This window comes from Oncorhynchus mykiss, chromosome 19, assembly GCF_013265735.2.
Source record: "Oncorhynchus mykiss isolate Arlee chromosome 19, USDA_OmykA_1.1, whole genome shotgun sequence".
Taxonomy (NCBI): Eukaryota; Metazoa; Chordata; class Actinopteri; order Salmoniformes; family Salmonidae; genus Oncorhynchus; species Oncorhynchus mykiss.
In genome coordinates, this window is record NC_048583.1 from 36,225,003 (window position 1) to 36,246,810 (window position 21,808).

General features: G+C 43.0%; 2 protein-coding genes across 2 annotated transcripts in view; both read right to left on the reverse strand.

Moving 5' to 3' along the window:
• Positions 1 to 224: 224 nt before the first annotated feature.
• LOC110497741 (ovarian cancer G-protein coupled receptor 1) lies at positions 225 to 12,232 on the reverse strand. Its single transcript, XM_021574067.2, has 2 exons — positions 11,873 to 12,232; positions 225 to 3,492 (listed from the first exon to the last, which is right to left on the reverse strand). Exon 2 carries the CDS (start codon positions 3,384 to 3,386, stop codon positions 2,295 to 2,297), a length of 1,092 nt encoding a protein of 363 aa, XP_021429742.1. The 5' UTR covers positions 3,387 to 3,492; positions 11,873 to 12,232; the 3' UTR covers positions 225 to 2,294.
• Positions 12,233 to 15,777: 3,545 nt separating this feature from the next.
• ccdc88c (coiled-coil domain containing 88C) overlaps positions 15,778 to 21,808 on the reverse strand; it is an 82,260-nt gene continuing 76,229 nt past the window's right edge. The window contains exons 29-32 of the mRNA XM_021574068.2: positions 21,370 to 21,444; positions 21,172 to 21,240; positions 20,670 to 20,917; positions 15,778 to 17,870 (exon numbers count right to left, since the gene is read on the reverse strand). Of these exons, the coding sequence (XP_021429743.2) occupies positions 16,878 to 17,870; positions 20,670 to 20,917; positions 21,172 to 21,240; positions 21,370 to 21,444 (1,385 nt within the window). The 3' untranslated portion in view covers positions 15,778 to 16,877. The remainder of the gene's footprint in view (positions 17,871 to 20,669; positions 20,918 to 21,171; positions 21,241 to 21,369; positions 21,445 to 21,808) is intronic.

Consider the following 21,808-nt stretch of genomic DNA (forward strand, 5'->3'; position numbering starts at 1 on the left):
AGCATGCCAATTGCACGCTCCCTCAAAACTTGAGACATCTGTGGCATTGTGTTGTGTGACAAAACTGCACATTTTAGAGTGACTTTTTATTGTCCCCAGCACAAGGTGTAATGATCATGCTGTTTAATCAGCTTCTTGTTATGCCATACCTGTCAGGTGAATCATTATCTTGGCAAAGGAGAAATGCTCACCAACAGGGATGTAAACAAATGTGTGCACAACATTTAAGAGAAATAAGCTATTGTGTGTATGAAACATTTCTGGGATATTTTATTTCAGCTCATGAAACCAACACTTTATATATTTTTGTTCAGTGTACTTAAAAAGAAACAAACAGGAAATAGAGATAAGTTTGGTCAAGAGGCTATGTTGATATGTCGTATCTGTGCTGATATGTCGAATCTGTGCTGATATGACATATGAATTCAGAGTCACTCTCAAAACCATAAACACACAATGAATATTACATAATGTGATGAAAGATTAAAACCTGACAATGTTGCAGAAAGAACTTGGTATTGAAGATAGTTTTCAACTCAGGCTTATACACAAGGCAGCATCACCTGTGCAAGTGTCCTGCACATGTTAAAGAAAGTATAAAACATTCATTTAAAAAACAAAAAGCATCATATTCACATGTTATTACCTTAATTATAACACTTTTACTATGTCATATGTCCAAGGCCACTGTAACAGAATGACACAGACTGTATGCCAGACAAAAACCATTGATTGCAAAGTTCAACAAAGCATACAGCTCTATGCACAAGGACCACTTTTAACAATTTCCACTGAATATTTTACAAAAACATTGACTCGAAGAACAGTGCAGATGTAAAGTTTGGTAACAGAATGCCAATATAATCTCCCTCAGTTTTTTTGGACCACGTTTTACTCCAAATTAAGATTCAAAGATGTTTGCAGAAAGAATCGGTGTCAGCAGTGATATGACAACTTGAGTTTGAAAAGAAAAATCTACTTTGGTTATTGAACTACATACAGTAAGTGAAGTGGATTAACACCCGGAAACAGATGGTCACATCATGAGACCATGATCTGTACTATACAGAAGTGCATCATTATGAATGTCCTTCTCCTCATTGTGATGTATCCTAAAAAAGGTACACAAAAGGTAGAACAAATGTAATGCATTATTCTACACAATGGCTATTATTCTAATGAGCTCCGGCCCCAAACAAGACCAAATTTGGTTGGTCCGGTTCGGACCAAATCTGTACCAATCATAGACGTCATTGTTTCACACGTTTGGACAACAAAGTACAGCACCAAAATACAGCACAGTAGAGCAGAGTACAGTAAAAGGTCAGTACAGTACAGTATAGTTCAGAAAAGTAAATGTCAGTACAGCGCAGTATAGTTCAGCATAGTAAAGGTCAGTACAGTACAGTAGAAACAGACATCTATGATTGGTTTAGATTTGGACTGACAAAATGTAAACTACTTTTCCACGTCCAAGGACGCGCGGTCTCCGTCGGTGCTCAGTGGGTGAGAGGGCTGGTTACAGTAAATGGAAATAGAGAGGGCTCATGAGAGTCATGGCTAGGTGGCAATAAGAACCAGGAGAAGTGACTTCAACTGGAGAAGTCATTCCGTTACCAATTTGGTAACAAAATGACACGTTTTAAATCACTTAATAAATCATAAACCAAATTGTTATCAGTAAAAACACTCAAATCGGTAGGTCTACCTTTAATTGTTACTTATGTGAACTTTCATTATCCTCCCTCCTCATGAGGGAGAGAAATGAGAAAATATCTTAAAGATATGTTTCTGGTAAGAGAATGACGAGACACTAGGCAATACTCCTTAAACTTACAGATGTCAAAACATTTCTGCAAAACTAAATATAAATATATAGATATTACTTGGAAGGGTCTTTACTTCAACATTACTGGGTTTTCATGTATTTCTGATACCTTTAAGACTTTTTCTGGTAGATGTTATCTAAGACCCCTTTTCTATCTGGTTGAACAGAAATCAAAGCCTTTGCTTATTCCACATGCTTTGCATTGGAAATGGTTGAAAAGTGTATATATGCGTTAATTTCTCAAAAATATAGACTCTTAGCTTTCATTTAACAGCGAATTTGATGGGCTCCTATGACCTTCACATGTTACTGCTCATAGGACTGCCCATAATCATATCATTGTCCAATGTCTCATGTCCAATGTCCTGTCACTGTATGTATTTTTTCCCCGACCTTCTCTCTCATCCAAATCCAACCCTAGCTCCTAGTCTACTATTCAAGTGTCTTTAGGTCCTTCAAAAGAGCTTCATAAAACCCATGTATTATTAATATTACTACTAGACGTCAGCAGTGTGACTGAGACTTTTCTGTTCTCGTTGGAGGTGGCCACCTCGGAGTCTGTACCTGTGGTTGTGACGGGGCTGTGCTGTCCCCTGTGGCAGCAGCAGCAGAGGGCCTGCCTACAGGCCTCCTGAGCTTGTTGGATCCCCTGCTGGGCCCTCTCACTGACGAAACAGTACAGCGCTGGGTCGGCCACGCAGTTGAAGCTGGTGAGCAGCAGGGAGACGTGGTAGTAGTTGAAGATGTTGATTATGAAGGGGCAGTCTCTTTCTAAGATGGTACGCACCAGCAGGAACACGTGGTATGGAGAGAAACACACCAGGAAAATGACAATGGTGCTGGTCACCAGGTTCTTGATGCGCGTTTTCTGGGTGCTTTGCGTGCCTACACTTTTTCCGACCGCCCGCAGGACGCGGAGATACGACACGGACAGGATGCCTAGTGGGAACAGGAAGCCAACGGCGAAACGGTAGTAGTTTATTGGGTACTCCCACGGCTGCATGGGGTAGTGCTCAAAGCACACTGATTGGTTGGTGCTGTCCCTGCTTAGCTCCTTGTGTCTGAAAAAGACAACACCCACAGCAATCTCTTTCAGCCAGATGAAGGCGCTGGCCAACGTGGCTGCCCGCATACTTCGAAAAGCTGTGAAGCGGAATGGGTACACTACGGCCAGGTAACGGTCTATAGAGATACAACATAAGAATCCGATACTAACATAAATGTTTTCATAGAGCAGGAAGCCACACAGCTGGCAAAGCCACTCAGTTTGTCTCCAGTCATCTCCCTGGAAGATGTACTGCAGCCAGAGAGGCAGAGAGGCCAGGTAGAGGAGGTCTGACACGGTCAGGTTGAGCAGGTAGATCCCCAGCTCGTTCTTGTCTCTCAGCTGAAGCCAGGCATGGTAGAGGGAGTAGGCGTTGGTGGGAACGCCAATCAAAAGAACCAGGATGTAGGCCACAGAGAACAGGTACTGGTGGATCTCATGGCTGATGGTGCAGTTAATGTGATCTGGCTCAGCCTCAGACATGTTGACTGTCATAGCAGACGTGGTCCACATGCTTTGTTCCTCTCTGTTAGCACCCACACAGTACCAGGCTGTGGGGCCCAGCACAGTGAGTTTGACTCAAAACAACGACAGTCCTGGCCATTCCACTCACTCAGCTCTGGAAGAAGAAGAAACAACAAAATGTCACGAGGAAAGGATTTTTGTTTTGTCATTGAGTTCCTGAAATGAAAATGATACAATGAGAGTCCTTTGATAGAGTAATATAATAATGCACGGACTAAGAACAAGGCTTTAGCAGCAGACTGGGACAATCTGACATTTTTTTCCAATTTTCACCCAAAATGACTAACTGCCTGTAGCTTAGGACAGAAAGGAAGGATATGCATATTCTTGATACCATTTGAAAGGAAACACGTTGAAGTTTGTGGAAATGTGAAATGAATGTAGGAGAATGTAACACATTAGATCTGGTAAAAGATGATACAAAAAAAATACATGCATTTTCTATAAAATAAATTGTTCCATCATCTTTGAAATGCAAGAGAAAGGCCATAATGTAATATAGGGGTTTAGGAGCTATTTAGATTTTGTCCATTAGATGGCAGCAGTGCATGTGCAAAGTTTCAGACTGACCCAGTGAAGCGTCGCAATACTGCACAGTATTTTGTATTAAGTCTGCCCAAATGTGCCGAACTGGTCAATTGATACATTTTCAAGTACATAACTACAGAAACATACAAAACTGATATGGTAATACAAAATTGAAGCTTATACACTCCCAGGAATGTCATACATGATGGATCATTAGCTTATACATGAACTTTCACACATCTAGATGGCCGGGCGCTGTGGGTGCGGACCCAGAGACGGCATGGGTTTAAACTGTAGAACCCTGTTCCTACATTTGAATTATAAAAATTGATTTTATCAAACTATGCTACGTTTCATCTCTGGGGCCCTCAGGATGACAAATCAGAGCAAGATTACTGAATGTAAGTCCATTATTTACCTTCAGAGCTGAATATATCAAACCAGTTGCCGTGGTAAAAGTGTGTTGTTGTTGTGCACTCCCCTCAAACAATAACATGGTATTTTTTCACTGTAATTGCTACTGTAAATTGGACAGTGCAGTTAGATTAACAAGAATGTAAGCTTTCTGCCCATATAAAGACATGCGTATGTCCTGGAAAGTTTGCTGTTAATTACAACGTCATTATAGTCACATTAGCGCACGTGAGCAACAACCGTCCCGGTATGGGGACACCGTAGTGTCTGGAAGAAGAAACAACAAAATGTCACGAGGATTTTTGTTTTGTCATTGAGTTCCTGAAATCAAAACGATAAAATGAGAGTCCTTTGATAGAGTAATATAATAATGCACGGACTAAGAACAAGGCTTTAGCAGCAGACTGGGACAATCTGAGATAGCTACTCACATCTTAAAATGTGACTAGTTTCAGGAAACTAGGCGTATATCGCAAGTCACAACTTCACAGGAGAGGCATTCGAAAGTTTCTTTTTTATATTTGTTTTGAATGCGTTTTTTTGGCAGAAATGCCTTCTGGAACATTTGAGCTTTCGTGTTTTATTTAACCATGTGCCTTAATAACAAAGTTGTATGTCATGTGTAAATACGAATAAAGGTAAAGTTAAATTACAAGCCTAGTTGGTTTAGCCACAGAAAAAAAGACAGGAACCTTCCCACTAGCCGTGATTGGCTGAGATAATGAATGGGCTGGGCATCCTGGGAGATGAGTTTCAGATTGGTCTGCTGTGTAGCATCTTCTGTCTATAAAATGAGCTGCTCGCTATGTGCAATCCTTTCTACTGCAGTTTTTTTTCTAAAGATATAACGTTAGCCATGGAGAACTGCAAATGTGTTGCTACTGCTCCCAATAACATTGATCCCCTGAATTTATCAGGCGCTATCGACAAAGGTCAGTGGGAAAGAGTTGTGATGGACTACTTTCAGGAGGACGATTCTTATGCCATTTGCACACGGTCAGTGTGAACCAGAGTGACTTGACACAACGGACCAAGTAAGCTGTACAAACAAAACTCAAACGACGTCTTATTGAAAGGGGTCTGCCGTGAAGTGTTCATTTTTATTTCATAATTTTAGTTAAGAACAAATTCTTATTTACAATGACGTCCTACCCCAGCCAAACCCTAATAAAAATGCACTGGAGCCTGGTGTGGTCGCCAAGGAGCATTCGGACTCAGTTGGGACCAGGTTTCAGCTGCTGAGCAACGCTGACATTCTTCCTCCCATAGATGGTATGCCTGTACAAGCACCACTTGGACTGGACACAGCTAGACAAACTTCTCTTTTTGAGAAGATCAGGGAGCTTTGCGACGAAGAGACTATAGACATCACATGACCTACACCAAAGTCAAGGGCAGGACAGAAACAGGCTCTCCGAATAGATTCCCTTGTTCATGCGTGGTTCGGACAGACCAGTTCATCACTGGTGGTGAGTTCAGTCATCAGCACTATCTGCAGTGCCTCTATTCACATTACTCTCTCCTAACACACACCATATGTTGCTGTTACTATTTATTTTTTTATCCTGCTGCTCTGCCACTTTACCCCGTATTGTATGCATACAGCTTACAGTTGAAGTCGGAAGTTTACATACACTTAGGTTGGAGTCATTTTTAACCACTCCACAAATGTATTGTTAACAAACTATAGTTTTGGCAAGTCGGTTAGGACATCTACTTTGTGCATGACACAAGTAATGTTTCCAACAATTGTTTGCAGACAGATTATTTCACTGTATCACAATTCCAGTGGGTCAGAAATGTACATACACTAAGTTGACTGTGCCTTCAAACAGCTTGGAAAATTCCAGAAAAGTATGTCATGGCTTTAGAAGGTGTACCTGTGGATGTATTTCAAAGCCTACCTTCAAACTCAGTGCCTCTTTGCGTGACATCATGGGGAAATCGAAAGAAATCAGCCAAGACCTCAGAAAAAGAATTGTAGACCTCCACAAGTCTGGCTCATCCTTGGGAGCAATTTATAAATGCCTGAAGGTACCACGTTCATCTGTACAAACCATAGTACGCAAGTATAAACACCATGGGACCACGTAGCCATCATACCGCTGAGGAAGGAGACGCGTTCTGTCTCCTAGAGATGTACGAAAAGTGCAAATCAATCCCAGAACATCAGCAAAGGACCTTGTGAAGATGCTGGAGGAAACAGGTACAAAAGTATCTATATCCACAGTATAACGAGTCCTATATCGACATAACCTGAAAGGCCGCTCAGCAAGGAAGAAGCCACTGCTCCAAAACCACCATAAAAAAGTCAGACTACGGTTTGCAACTGCACATGGGGACAAAGATCATACTTTTTGGAGAAATGTCCTCTGGTCTGATGAAACAAAAATCGAAATGTTTGGCCATAATGACCATCATTATGTTTGGAGAATAAGGGGGGGGGGGGGGGGCTTGCAAGCTGAAGAACACCATCCCAACCATGAAGCACATGGGGTGGCAGCATCATGTTGTGGGGGTGCTTTGCTGCAGGAGGGACTGGTGCACTTCACAAAATAGATGGCATCATGAGGTCGGAAAATTATATGGATATATTGAAGCAACATCTCAAGACATCCGTCAGAAAGTTCAAGCTTGGTCACAAATGGGTCTTCCAAATGAACAATGACCCCAAGCATACTTTCAAAGTTGTGGCAAAATGGCTTAAGGACAACAAAGTCAAGGTATTGGAGTGGCCATCACAAAGCTCTGACCTCAATCCTATAGAAAACTTGTGGGCAGAACTGAAAAAGCATGTGCGAGCAAGGAGACCTACAAACCTGACTCAGTTACACCAGCTCTGTCAGGAGGAATGGGCCAAAATTCCCCCAACTTATTGTGGGAAGCTTGTGGAAGGCTACCCTTAACGTTTGACCCAAGTTAAACAATTTAAAGGCAATGTTACCAAATACTAATTGAGTGTATGTAAACTTCTGACCCACTGCAAATGTGATGAAAGAAATAAAAGCTTAAATAAATAATTCACTCTACTATTGTTCTGACATTTCACATTCTTAAAATAAATTGGTGATCCTAACTGACCTAAGACAGGGCATTTTTACTAGGATTAAATGTCAGGATTGTGAAAAACTGAGTTTAAATGAGTTGGGCTAAGGTGTATGTAAACTTCCGACTTCAACTGTACCTACCCCATCACCAGTATCATTGATATTGATATTGTTCTTGTATATACAGTATATTATTTTGTTCTCTCTCTAGAATTGACACCATCTATTTTTTGATATTGCTAGTATGCAAGTAATCAGTTCGCTGTAGAGACACACCCACTTAGCAAGAGTCTGGGTATGTGTTATCTAATATTTGGACACTTTCTGTTTACCTTATTTTAGGCTTCTACTTTTTACCTCTTTTGGTCGTAATCTTTACTACACTACTCACTGTTTAGCACATGACCTCACATGTGAATCCTTAAAGAGATGGGTGGGGCTGGTTTAAGGGGATGTGAACAATGCTGAATTGGTGTAGACAAAGAAGAGCTCTCCACTAGGTACCACAGCGTTCAAGGGACATTTTCTAAAAAAAAATACTTTCCCCATTGTTCCTCAACTGTAGTGTATGATATACCATTTTATAGCTGTGTCTCTGATTTTATCCAATGTAAAAAACACAATTTAAAACGTTGCTACATAAGACCGAATCAAGGCGGTCGGTCACAAATAGCATACCAGTATCCTGTTACAGATGAAACTATTTGCAAGCTTTACTTAATAACTCCAGACCTCCAATTGGAGTGATTCTTCTGTGCTGCTGTGAGTGACCTCAGGAGGACAGAGGAGAGTACAGGGAACAGTTTGCCCAACTTTATCTCAGACTAGCCCTCCACAAAAAGGCCTGCAGGACAGAGAGAAGATCTCATCATAACTTAGACCCAGTCAAAACTTCACAGCTTCTCAGGGAAGCCATATGCTCTTTTGTAAACCATTAACACATGAATGACAAACCTAATGAAAACGTATATTATGCCTGTGTAGTAACAGTTTATTACACTTGTAACAACACTCAAACATTCAGTGTGTGAGCATTAAAATACAGGGCATTGCTCTGTTCAGGAATGATAAATTACACACACTAGCTGGTGTGATTTCCCAAGAGCTTTTGCTGTTCTATGTGAAATGATCCTCTGCTTTATCACAGAGGCAGAGATCAGTGAGGTCTGCACTCTACTAGCTGGCCTGAACTACATGTATTGATTGCCAACAGCCCTAAGCCTGTTACCTTGGCAAACTAAATTGGAACTACTGTGGCTTTATATCAGAAATACAAGATAGTCAACACAGAGGGAGGACAGCACGGTAACCATGGAAACAGGACAAGCAAGATAGTGTATGTCACATGACCAACATTTGATAAAAGTTCCCCTTGTGGCCAAGATGTACTGTACTCATGCCTGGAGTAGTAACACGTGCTGCTGAAGAACAAGGAGTTTGTCTCAAATCAACATTACTTTTCAAGAATGAAGTGATGAAATATTAAAACGCATCATTAGCCTCAGGTCCTTCCTACACTGTGATATTATTCCAAAATGAACACGTCCATCAGTTACTCTGCGCTAACTTCTGTCCTCATATAACCTGTCTAAATATGCCCATGTGCAGATGGAGATTTGGATCAACACAAAGCCATAAACCATCCCCACTGAAACTGAAGTGTAGCCACGGGCGTGTTCAGTAGGCAGGAAATGTGAAACCATTTAGAACACACATTTGGTTGCAAAAACGCTTAACTACGTTGTGCTGAACACAACAAATATTTGTTTAAACTGTGTCCCCTATTTCACACAGCAGATCTCTGTAGTCAAAGAACAGCCAACCCCTAGAGGTGCTCAGGCTGAGGCTGATGATGTTGTTGACAGGCAGGTCCATCTCACAGCAAGTCCTAGAATTCCCAGTGGACCCTCAGCATGTAATGAGCATCTCTTTCCAATAAAGACAAGCCTAGAATAACAAATCTGTCCTATCTGGGCTAATTCAGTCTAATCACGTCTGACATGGAATGATGTACGTGTCTGAAATAGCACCTTATTCCCTATATAATGTACCATATTTCATATATATTGCCTTATTCCATCTATAGGGCAATTCTTTTCACCAGAGTCCTATTGGGTCCCATTTTAGACACAAACCATGAGAACTCAAGTAACGCATCAACATGTGGTCATTCTGTATTGTCACAAGCAAGACTATACACTGAGAAAAAATATTTCCAAAAGGGTTCTTCGGCTGTCCCCATAGGATAACCCTTTTTGGTTCCAGGTAGAACCATTTTGGGTTCCATGTAGAGCCATCTGTGGAAATGGTTCTACGTGGAACCCAAAAGGGTTCTACCCAGAACCAAAAACAGTTCTTCCAATACCCACACCAGCATACCACTTGAAAAAAGCAATGTACTGGTAATTTGAAGTGCTATGCAGGTGTGGATATTGGAACATGCCTGCTCCACAGGCTTATGTCCTTGTCTGGTTCTATTCAGTTCAATTAAATACAGATTTATATATCCCATCAGGGGCAATTACAGAGCCGTGGAGGAGAAGCAGAGAGAGCAACAGGTGTACCAGGCAGCAAGTTGGTCATTATAACCACCACATCCTCATTATAATCATAATGTACACTCACATTTGTTGTGTGATCCCATTGGGCAAAAGTACAGTACCAAATCATAATTGGTTTACGAGGACATTAGCTACTGATTGATATTGTATTAGGATGATTTCTAGTATTAATATTTTAGATCAATAACAACATTCCCTATCCTGCAGAAAGGACGTGGCTGACATTATGGTCATAAAGAGGAGTCTGTAAGTGCATACCATAACTTTCTCTACCAGCACCAGACCAATAAAGACTGAGCAATAAATCAGCAGAATACAAACATCACAACACAATCATACCTTGAGATAATGTCTTACTGAAAGTTTAAAGGATGTCACGCTGCTTGCTTAGGAAGTCCCACTTCCTCCTGACTCTAACACCGAAGCTCCAACCCAGGCCCTCTGCCTTGCTATAACAATTGACTGCTCTCCTGAAGCTTCTTACCAGGGTCTCACGAAAAGCTAGCTATTCGCTGGAGCGGGTGAGGACACTTCAGGCTGACGATTAAGTTTCACACATCCCCATGTGCTACATTCATCCCTCAAACTTCCTTAACAGTGACCCCAGCGTTGAATTGAGTGCAACTGTAGATCTAGGTCACAGCACCACTGTAAATAAGTGACAGCACATTACTTACTTAGAGACCACTGCTTCCTCCTGATTCGGCGCACACCGACGCTTGAACCTAGGACCTCTGCTTCGCTAACACAAGTTACCACCCTCCTTGACAACGTACCAACCGTTCGAGTTATCCAAATAGGATAGGTCCATCGGTGACATTTCAAGCAAGCTGTGGAGTGAGTTTACGGTGCGTTCTTAAGTCTGTTACAAAAGCACTACTGTAAGTTGCCAATGAGTATTGAGATCCACTTCATGTCTGGTTAATTTCAGCAGTCTCTACTTTCCTTTCTAAATAGTCATTTGGGGATTGTGTGTGTAAGAGACAAAGTCTGAATCAATTCATAGCTCAATGCCAGCCAAGCTATTCATTCATAGACTAATGCCACAGGAGATGAAGACTGGCAGCTCTGTGGTACCCAACTTTTGTCACCGGAGGGCATTGCTTGGTCCACTAAGAGAGACTGAGGACATGGTTTGGCCCACTGAGAAGCTCCAATATGCATCGGCATATTTTCTTTTCCTCTTTGTTTGACTTCTTAACCTACGTAGTACTCTTGTGCTAAACTCCCAAACAATACTTATTCCACCACCAGTTGAGCAGAATTTGATGCATACTCCAATATCGGACAATCATAAAAATATAGCCTAATACCACCCAAAATACGTTAGAATAATGTCCCCAACGAGGATAGTAGCCTATGTTTATACATTTTTTTAAGCTAGAAAATACATTACCGTTATTGATATTACTCACTCAACAATATGCAAAATCCTTTCCAAAATCTTGCACCTGTTAATCGCATTGGTCTCCATGCAGAACTCTTGTCCACTGGCTAACCTACGGTCCACACCACAGCACCATGCACTTCCCATTAAGTAAGCTACTGTAAAGATGTTCAATAGGATAACTGTATTTAGAAGGCGTTAATAGGATACATACAAATGCAGGCTACTTAGGATACATACAATCTAGGCTACTTCCCTCAGACACCAAACACAGGAAAGCCTATTGTACAATTGCAAACAGCACAACATTTAGGAATGATTTGCAAAGATAAATAAGCGCACTGAGAAAATATAATAGTGCATTTCAAACAATACTTTAAAAAACCAATTAGATCCACCAAGGCTTAGCCTATACATTATTCAAAAACTCGAAATGCATTGGTAGTGCCGCAATGAACAGGCTATATTGCACTATACAGTAGACTAATTAAGCCACAAACGCCAATAATTAGCGATATACTAAAGATATGATTTTACCTTATCCACGCCCCTTGAAATAGGCTGTTCGCGGTCTTTGATGGTGAGAGTCGCTAGGTTTCTCGGCAGTAACTCTCTGAGTGCTTTGAAGAACCAAGCGCTTGGTTACTGACCAATCCGAAAGTAAGGCAGCTGTAGCGCGAAAGAGGCACTGCTCACATCTGGCGTTAGAGACGGGAGGGCACGGTGGTTACGGGCTTTATAGGGCTCAGTGCCACAGACCAACAGATTCTGAGAAACCCTACTTTCATTATAAGAATGCTGGTTTCGCTAGTGCCTTATTTTGTCAGCATATCTTCTTGAACTATATCATCATTCAGAGTAATTTCCTTCCCCCTTCCCAGTACATTACAACCCTAGCCTGTGTGTCTATTCATGCGATTAATGTTAGAAACGACCCTCTGGTAATATTTAAACTTGAGTCAGTTGCACAGTATGGGTGGGTCTAGATCTTATTCAGCAGTGGCTGTATGGTTAAAGGAGAAGGTAATTTTCATGTAAAGGTACCAAAGAGCACCAAGTTTATATGAGTATATCAAAGTTGATGTCAAATGAAAGTGAAGTGTCTATATTTTTGTGAAATGAATGCATAGATACGTTTGCTTATTCTTAATATTTAGGATGAAAAATGGTTGACAAAGGCTTTGATTTCTGGGCACACCGATGGAAAAGGGGTCTAAAAAAACTACTAGGAAAAGCATTTAAAATTATTAGAAATGCATCAAAACACAATGTTTAACTAAAGGCCCCTGAAAACTAATATTAACATTTATATTTAATTTTGCATTAATGATTTGCCTTCATAGTAGTCACAAACCACGTTGCAGTGGAGCATAGTCCAGCACAGTAGAGTATAGCTCAGTGCATTACAGCTCAGTACAGTAGAACACACATGAGTAGTGTACAGTATGTAATATTCAACTGAACTACACTCTTTACTGTGCTCTACTGTACTGAACTCTACTGTAATGTACTGTGCTGTTCTGTGATGTCTATATTTCACAAGTTTGGACATCTATGATTGGTACAGATTTAGTCTGGCTTGGACCAACCAAATTTGGTCTTGTTTGGAGATCGAGCTCATTATAATAATAGCTTGTGTGTAGAATAATACCCAAATCTTTAAATATAACGAAGGGAGAGACATTCATAATTATTCATTTCTATAGAGTACAGATCAACGACCCATGATGTCCCGTTACCAGGTTTTACTGTCATTCTGTTATGAAACGTTGCATCTGCACTGTTACTCAAGTAAAATGTGTTTTAGTAACATTTTCAGTGACAATTGTTAGTCTTCTGCATATAGTGTATAGTTTGATACACGGTAATAATCACTTTTCCACTTTAGAATGTATGCCAAGCAAGAGCCATTTGATTGCAAAGTGTAACTGCCCATAATACAATGACATGACAGTCATCTCTTAACAACCTGATGGTGACATATTACCTTGACAATGGTCAAACCATAGTAACACAGTAACAGAAATGCACTACATGACCAGAAGTATGTGGACACCTGCTCGTCGAACATCTCATTCCAAAAGCATGGGCATTAATATGGAGTCGGTCTCCGCGTTTGCTGCTATGACAGCCTTCACTCTTCTTGGAAGGCTTTCCACTAGATGAATGAACATTGCTGAGGGGACTTGTTTCCATTTAGCCACAAGACCATTAATGAGGTTGGGCACTGATGTTGGGCGATTAGGCCTTGCTCGCAGTCAACATTCCAAATCATCCCAATGGTGTTTGATGGGGTTGAGGTCAAGGCTCTGTGCAGGCCTGTCAAGTTCTTCCACATCAATCTCAACAAGCCATTTATGTATGGATCTCACTTTATGCACAGGGGCATAGTCATGCTGAAACAGGAAAGGGCTTTCCCCAAACTGTTGCCACAAAGTTGGAAGCACAGAAGCGTCTAGAATGTCATTGTATGCTGTAGAGTTAAGATTTCCCTTCACTAGAACTAAGGGGCCTAGCCCAAACCATGAAAAACAGCCCCAGACCATTATTCCCCCTCCACCGAACGTTGGCACTATGCATTCAGGCAGGTAGTGTTCTCCTGGCATCCGCCAATCCCAGATTTGTCTGTCGGACTGCCAGATGGTGAAGCGTGATTCATCACTCCAGAGAACGCGTTTCCACTGCTCCAGAGTTAGCTCCAGCTAACGTTGCTTCCAAAGGCAGTTTGGAACTCTGTAGTGAGTGTTGCAACCGAGGGCCGGTGATTTTTATGTTCTTCAGTACTCGCCGGTCCCGTTATGTGAGATTGTGCGACCTATCACCTTGTGACGGAGCTGCTGTTGCTCCTAGACTTTTCCACTTCAAAGTAACAGCTCTTACAGTTGACCGAGGCAGCTCTAGCAGGGCAGAAATTTGACTGACTTGGAAAGGTGGCATCCTATGACAGTGCCATGTTGAAAGTCACTGAGCTCTTCAGTAAGGCCATTCTACTGCCAATGTTTGTCTATGGAGACTGCATGTGTGCTACATTTTACATCTGTCAGAAACAGGTGTGGCTAAAATAGGCAAATGCACTACTTTCAAGGGGTGTCCACATACTTTTGTATATGTAGTGTAGCCCTACAAAGAGAGTCAGCAGAAACGTCATTTTACAAATCTTTATTTAAAAAGGTTTCCATTGTTTTTGGACAGAAAAGGTCTATGTATCTACATTAAGCTATGAAAACATTTGCAATATTTTCATTTCAGTATCTGTGCACGTTGGTAGGTGTGTCTTTTAGAACTCCAGTCATTTTTTAGTAGTGTTTGGTCATGATTATCAAAATCAAATCTCTAACCTACTGTACATTACACACAGGAACTGTGCACCAGTTAGACAAGACCTTAGACACCTGTACACATGGTGATGGCACACATATTGTGTGTGTGTGTGTGTGTGTGCACGCGCGCACACACACACACACACACACGTGTGAGATTCAATGCAAAACAGATGATATTTCTCTTGGGAATGCCAACCATACCAACCTTTCATCAATCTGAAGAGAACAGCTGTGGAAGGGAAATTTGATTTAGTAGAGAAAAGTGCCAAATATGGTCAATTTTCATGCTCTATATAGTCATCTGATGCATTGTTACACTGTAACAGGCAGACTAATCATCCACCTAATACAGGAGTCTAATTAGAATTTTATCCACTGACTTTTTACTAATACAGAAAACGCATCGATACTTTTTGAATTAATGAGGTTGTGCACAATTCAAACACCACCACCCTTACAATGAAACACACACTGTTCACTTCACAACAAACACATTTAGGTGAGAAAAAAAGAGAAAAAAACATGCAGACAAACTGTAGTTTTATCATCGAGGGGAACATAAATTCATTGAGTCTTATTGCCATTTTAGAGCTGGGTAGCAGACAGTATCTACATTTAACACTATCAAGAACTCAAAATGAAAAAGACAAACCCTTGGTCGACAATGTACTCGTTTTCTGTAGTAAAAATGTATCCAGTGTTCAGACTCATTATCTACTTCATTGTATAGTGCTTTTTGGAATGAATTTGGAAAATAATATTCATCATATGCATATAGAAAACATCAAAACTGACAGTGTTCTACTATATGTAGCAGGGCTCTCCAACCGTCCTGTACGTTTTCACTTCAACACCAATCTAGTGCACCAGATTCTAATAATTAGCTGAATCAGGTTAGTTACAACTGGGGTTGGAGTGAAAACCTACATGAGGGTATCTCTCCGGGAACAGGGTTGGAGAGCTCTGGTATAGACACTAGTTTCTGGGGGCATTCACGGTGGTCAGTAATGGACAGTATGAAATATTTCACCGTTTTATTTCTCAACCTGACCAATCTCTAACTCGCATCTTCATCTGTTTTAATCATGTCACCATTTCCATCTTTGTCCATATTTAAAAAAAAACTCACTTTCGCTCCATCTCCATCACTTTCTCAATCCTCCTTCACTCCTTTCATTTAAAAAGTAGCCCCTCTCTTGCTACAAAATCCCTGCTTTTTCTCTTTTCGGAAGTTGGTCAGTGCGGTGCTCTCTCCCTCTACTTTCTCGTCCTGCCTCGCGTGCACAAGGACAGATATGGGATGAATTACATGCTCCCCACAAGCCAGTTTCACAAAGCCCATAGTTTGGTCACCCACAGGCCACAACAGAAAACAGTATGTTCGAAGTTGGAGCAGACCTTTTTCCAGTAATGTGTCACTCCGAGGCTGTGTTGAGACAATCAAACACTGTCTGTCCTTAAGCTCCTAAAGATGGAGGACAGAAATTACCATGCAATTACTCTGGGAGTGGTTCTTTTCTCCTTCCCCAAAATGTTTGTTTTTCAGATTCAGAATATAACTTCTTGGACAAGGCCAAGGTTGTATATACAGTGCACAGAGAGCTGAGGGGAATCAGTGGTGTCCAATAGAAAAATATTAAAATACATTCGTCGCTCCCTAGTGCCTTTTGTCTTCCTCAAAGCATTCATGTGCTAATGTAACTGCGGTACTGGTGGTCCCTTGGTCATGCAAATCAAATCAACCATATCTTTTGCCAGCTGGGTACAGGCCCCTGTTGTGTGTTGATTGAGGTGGTCTCTGTGCCAGCATCTCCTTTATGAAGCTTTAAAGATAGAATCCGCAGTAGGGGGAAACAGCGCCACTGGCCGCTACACCACCGCTGTTATTGTTTTTGATGCCGAGCTGAGAAGACGTTGCGCAGCATGGTAAAAAAACAAACAAGCAGTACATGTTTTGCTCTCCTGTCGTGCGCGTAATGATGTCTGAGGGGAAAAACAGTGTTCGTTGTGTGCAGTAACTTCTTTGTTGTTGGCTGTTTCACCATTAAAGATTACAGTTAGGAAGTTTCAAACAGTCCGAATCATAAAGGATATATCCAGTACAGTAAGGACCAGCCTAGGAGTGCCAGACAAGACCAGGCCAGACATCCTGTGGTTTAGCAGGAAGAACAGTGTTTGTACAGTACTGAGGCTGTGGTCTGTAACTACACTAACGGCTCCTAGACACAGCCATATTCATACCACACAGTCTGGGGGTCGTTATTGGGGTCTGGGGAGGCAGGGGTGCTCGTGGGGGGCTCCTCTGTGCCACAGCTCAGCCCTCCTCCTCCTCCCACCTCCGGTTTCTTCAGTAACGGGGAGTCCGCCTGTAGCTGCACCTCTTCCTCCTGTGCCTCCTCCAGTCTCAGAGCCGGCACTGCCCTGACTGGCGTCACCATGGCAACCTCCCCACGATGGTTCTTCTGATTCTGCTGGGGGTTGGGTCGTCCCTGTTGTTGTCCGGTGCTGGGTCCGTTGTTCCTGGGGGTGGAGCCTGGTGTTGTTCTTCCTCCGTATCGCTCGGGCTGCAAGGATAGGGAGGAGGAGTGGTGCTGGGGAAGGGTCAGGCTGAGTGGTTCCTCTTTGGGTGGAGCCAGAGGCAGCCTGCGGGGGTCTATGTCCGAGGGTCCTGCTAGCCTGGCAGAGTGGGGGCGCTCCCTGGCCATGGCTCCAGCCCCAGGCCTCCTGACCACCCCGTCCACACTTCCACCACCTCCACTCTGGCTGGGTGAGCCACCTGCCTCCCTGTCTGTCCGGTAGCTATCTGGACCGTTTGAGCGCAGCAGGTCAGCAGAGGCCAGGCTGAAGGTCCGAGACAGACTGCTGCTGCCCAGACCACTTCCACGGGGTGCAGGAGGTCCCAGGGGTGAGGGCCGCCCCCCTGTCCCTAACCCGTTGCTGGCCCGGTTGGGTAGGGTCTGGGACTGGGGTGTGGAGGTGGATCCCTCAGGGAGCCGGACGATGGGCCTGACGCTCTGTCCTGGTTTGGAGTTCCTGCCTGGCACCTCGCCGGCCCGTTGGAGGTCTGTGTCTCTCTTCACGGTGGGCGTGACATAGCTGGTTGGAGTCTTGGCTCCATCTCTATGAGCAGGCCGGCCGGAGGTGGATCTCTCCCGCTCTCCTGTTCTGCTGAAGTAGTCCTCCATCAGGTCCTCCTGACTGCCTGTCTGCACCTGAGGGGAGGGATGAGGGAGACAGACACACAGCACTTAGATGAATCAAGGAAGTAGACTTCAACACCAAACCCTTATCACACAGAGGGAATCCATCCAAAGCTATTATTGTCCATGTTCAACTACCTGGATTACTGTAGACACAACATGGGACTCAGGACTGATCCAATCAGTGAAGTGCTTGTTTAGGTTGTCTAGTGTTAAACAGTATAAAGATTCCTGGAAATATGGCCCATGGGTCTGTCTGCCTATGCCTCTATGATGCAGATTCATTAGGGAATGTGTTTACAACACCAGGGACCAAACACATCTCACTGCAGCACTATATAAATTATATTACATTAATGGAAAGACAAGCAGAGCGGCCCGCTGCTCGCAAGGCTAACAGCCAACGACATGAGAAAACAAAGCTAATCTAATGAGGAACAAGAAATGCCTTTATAAACAAAGAGGAGTATTGATTTGGTCTCATCTACCTGCACCATTAAAAATAGAGGGACTATGGGAGGTAACACCACTGCTCAGATGTTGATTGATACAGCACTTTGGAATGCAGGTAAATGTGAGTGTGTTTAGGCATGAACATCTCTCAATCATATTTAGTCAGGTTTGTAGGCAAACACTTTAGGTGTGTTAACCCATGTTACACTGATTTAGGTGGTTAGTCAGGGAAGCGAGAATCAGATTGATCTCTACATTCTTTAAAACAGAGGTAGGAAGAGAACAAGAGACATGGCGAAAAAGAAAAATGTACATTGTGTGGTGTTGAACCCCCCCCTGTTGCCACAGTATGCCCGCTAAGTGATGACCATTTTATTTACTGTGTGAGTTAGGAAGTGAGGTGAATGGAGAGTGTGTAGATGTGCACGTCCTAACATTTCATCGACAAAAGCCTGTCAAGTGAGGTGAATGACCAAAAACTAACAGTGCCACCCATCCATCACCCTGGCCTGGTGGTACCAAAAACAGAGCCTCAGTCAGAGGAGCTGTTGGTGGAGAGGAGTTCTCCTGCAGAGGGGCTGGAGAGAGGGAAGCTGTGCTTTATGTAGCATCACTTCAATTGAAGCCACAACGCCTTCCCAAACCTTTCATCCATTTCTCTATGACACTATATGCTTATAGCTGGTTGGGAAAATTAACTCAGAATGTGTCATATTAAACTAGAAGCTATATCCACGATTCCATCCATGCCAAACCACCATACATCACTTTATGGCATAGAACGTACAAGTTCGTACAGTGGTTGATGTACAGTGCATTCAGAAATTATTCAAGCCCCTTGACTTTTTCCACATTTTGTAACATTACAGCCTTCTTCTACAATCAATGAAATATCTGTATTTGTTTCATCAATCTACACACAACACCCCATAATGACAAAGCGAAAACCGGTTTTAGATTATCTTTGCAAATGTATTAAAAATAAAAAAAACAGAAATACCTTATTTACATAAGTATTCAGACCCTTTGCTATGAGACTCGAACTGAGCTCAGGTGTATCCTGTTTCCATTGATCATTCTTGAGATGTTTCTACAACTTGATTGGAGTCCACCTGTGGTCAATTCAATTGATTGGACATGATTTGGAAAGGCACACACCTGTCTATATAAGGTTCCACAGTTGACAGTGCATGTCAGAGCAAAAACCAAGCCGGAACTGTCCGTAGAGCTCCAAGGCAGGAATGTGTAGAGGCACAGATCTGGGGAAGGGTACCAAAAAATGTCTGCAGCATTGAAGGTCCCCAAGAACACAGTGGCCGCCATCATTCTTAAATGGAAGAAGTTTGGAACCACCAAGACTCTCCCTAGAGCTGGCCGTCCAGCCAAATGGAGCAATTGGGGGAGAAGGGCCATGGTCAGGGAGGTGACCAAGAACCCAATGGTTAATCTGACAGTGCTCCAGAGTTCCTCTGTGGAGATAAAATAACTTTCCAGAGTGACAACCATCTCTTCAGCACTCCACCAATCAGGCCTTTATAGAGTAGGCCAGGTGGAAGCCACTCCTCCGTAAAGGCACATGACCGCCCACTTGGAGTTTGCCAAAAGGCACCTAAATGACTCTCAGACCGTGAGAAACAAGATTCTCTGGTTTGATTGAAATCTTTAGCCTGAATGCCAAGCATCATGTCTGGAGGAAACCTGGCACCATCCCTACAGTGAAGCATGGTGGTGACAGCATCATGCTGTAGGGATGTTTTTCAGCAGCAGGGACTGGGAGACCAGTCAGGATCGAGGGAAAGATGAATGGAGCAAAGTACAGAGAGATCCTTGATGAAAACCTGCTCCAGAGCATTCAGGGCCTCAGACTGGGGTGACGGTTCATCTTCCAACAGACAACGACCCTAAGAACACAACTAAGACAATGCAGGAGTGGCTTCGGGACAAGTATCTACGTCCTTGAGTGGCCCAGCCACAGCCCGGACTTGTACCCGATCTACCATCTCTGGAGAGACCTGAAAATAGCTGTGCAGCAACACTCCTCATCCAACCGGACAGTGCTTGAGAGGATCTGCAGAGAAGAATGGGAGAAACTCCCCAAATACAGGTGTGCCAAACTTGTAGCGTCACACCCAAGAAGACTCGAAGCACCTTTGGCAGCAATTACAGAATCAACAAAGTACTGAGAAAAGGGTCTGAATACCTAAATGTAATCAGTTTATTTTTTATACATAAAAAAATATTTTAAAAAAGTTTTACTTCATCATTATGGGGTGTTGTGTGTGTATATAGAGAGAAAAAACATCCACATCCCAAACCATTCATCCATCTCCCTATGACACATTATCCCTCTATTCTTACAGTCGGTGGTGAGAGGGTGTTGCTCTCCTCCAGGAACTCTTCCAAGGTGACCATATCGCTGCCAGGGGAGGAGGTTCGGTGGCGGCCCGGCCGGGGTGCACTCCTCTTGGTCGGGGTGTGTGTATGGGTGTCGTAGGGAACCGTGGAGCTCCGGGGGAGAGACAGGGAGTGGGAGACGTCGTGACTAACGCCCACTACGTCATCACTGGACAGGCTGGCAGAACGGCCCTGCAGGCGCTGCAGGGAATCTAGATGGACAGAGGGGGGTAGAGAGGTAAAGATAAACCATCAGGATAAGAGATACAGTATTGCTTTTTAGTCAACTAAACGCTGAAAACGACTTAAGTCCACAGTGGGGGATAGTACTAGAAAGCAGGCTAAAACAATGGCCTGAGACATGCCCAATATAATGACAAATCTGGTATAGAAATCAGTTAAATATAAAATGGCATCTATTGAAGTAATTTGCAGGGTTTGCAGATGGGCATAATGTTGGTTGTACCTTTGAAGTTAACAGGGGAGTTGCTGCTGGAGGTGTTGCGGCTGAGCTCAGCAGAGCCTGGTCGATAACCTGCAGAGAAAGAGACGGAGGCGGGAAAGAGAGCAAGAAAGAATGAAACAGAGAGCGGGACAGAGAGTGAAAGGGAGCCCAAGGGTCCAGCAGCCGTCTGAACTTGTATTGATCAGCCTGGTCTTTTACCTGCGTTTCCATGGATACTGCTCCCAAACAAGGCGTCGGGGGAGTGAACCCGAGGGTCGTCCTCGTGGATAAAACCTGCAGAGCACAGAGGGAAGTGAGTTACTCCGCCACGTCATCACATATTGATAGAGAGATGAAGGTATGTGTGTTACGAGTCATTTGTCCCAACAGACAGGTAACCAACCACACGCTGATACTGTCCCACTTTACAATTAAAACTGTGCACACTAAAAGGGCAGTAGTGTTTAAGGATGATTAAGGGGATATAGGAAAACCCCAGGTTTATACACAGTATATCAACTATAGATAATCCACTTCACTTCTACATACTGAATTAAAATGTTGCTACTGATTAACAATGTAACAACTGGCTCTGTACGATGATGTCGCCTTGAGCCACAAGGCTCCTTCCTGTAAGTGTTTGTGTATCTATTCTCCA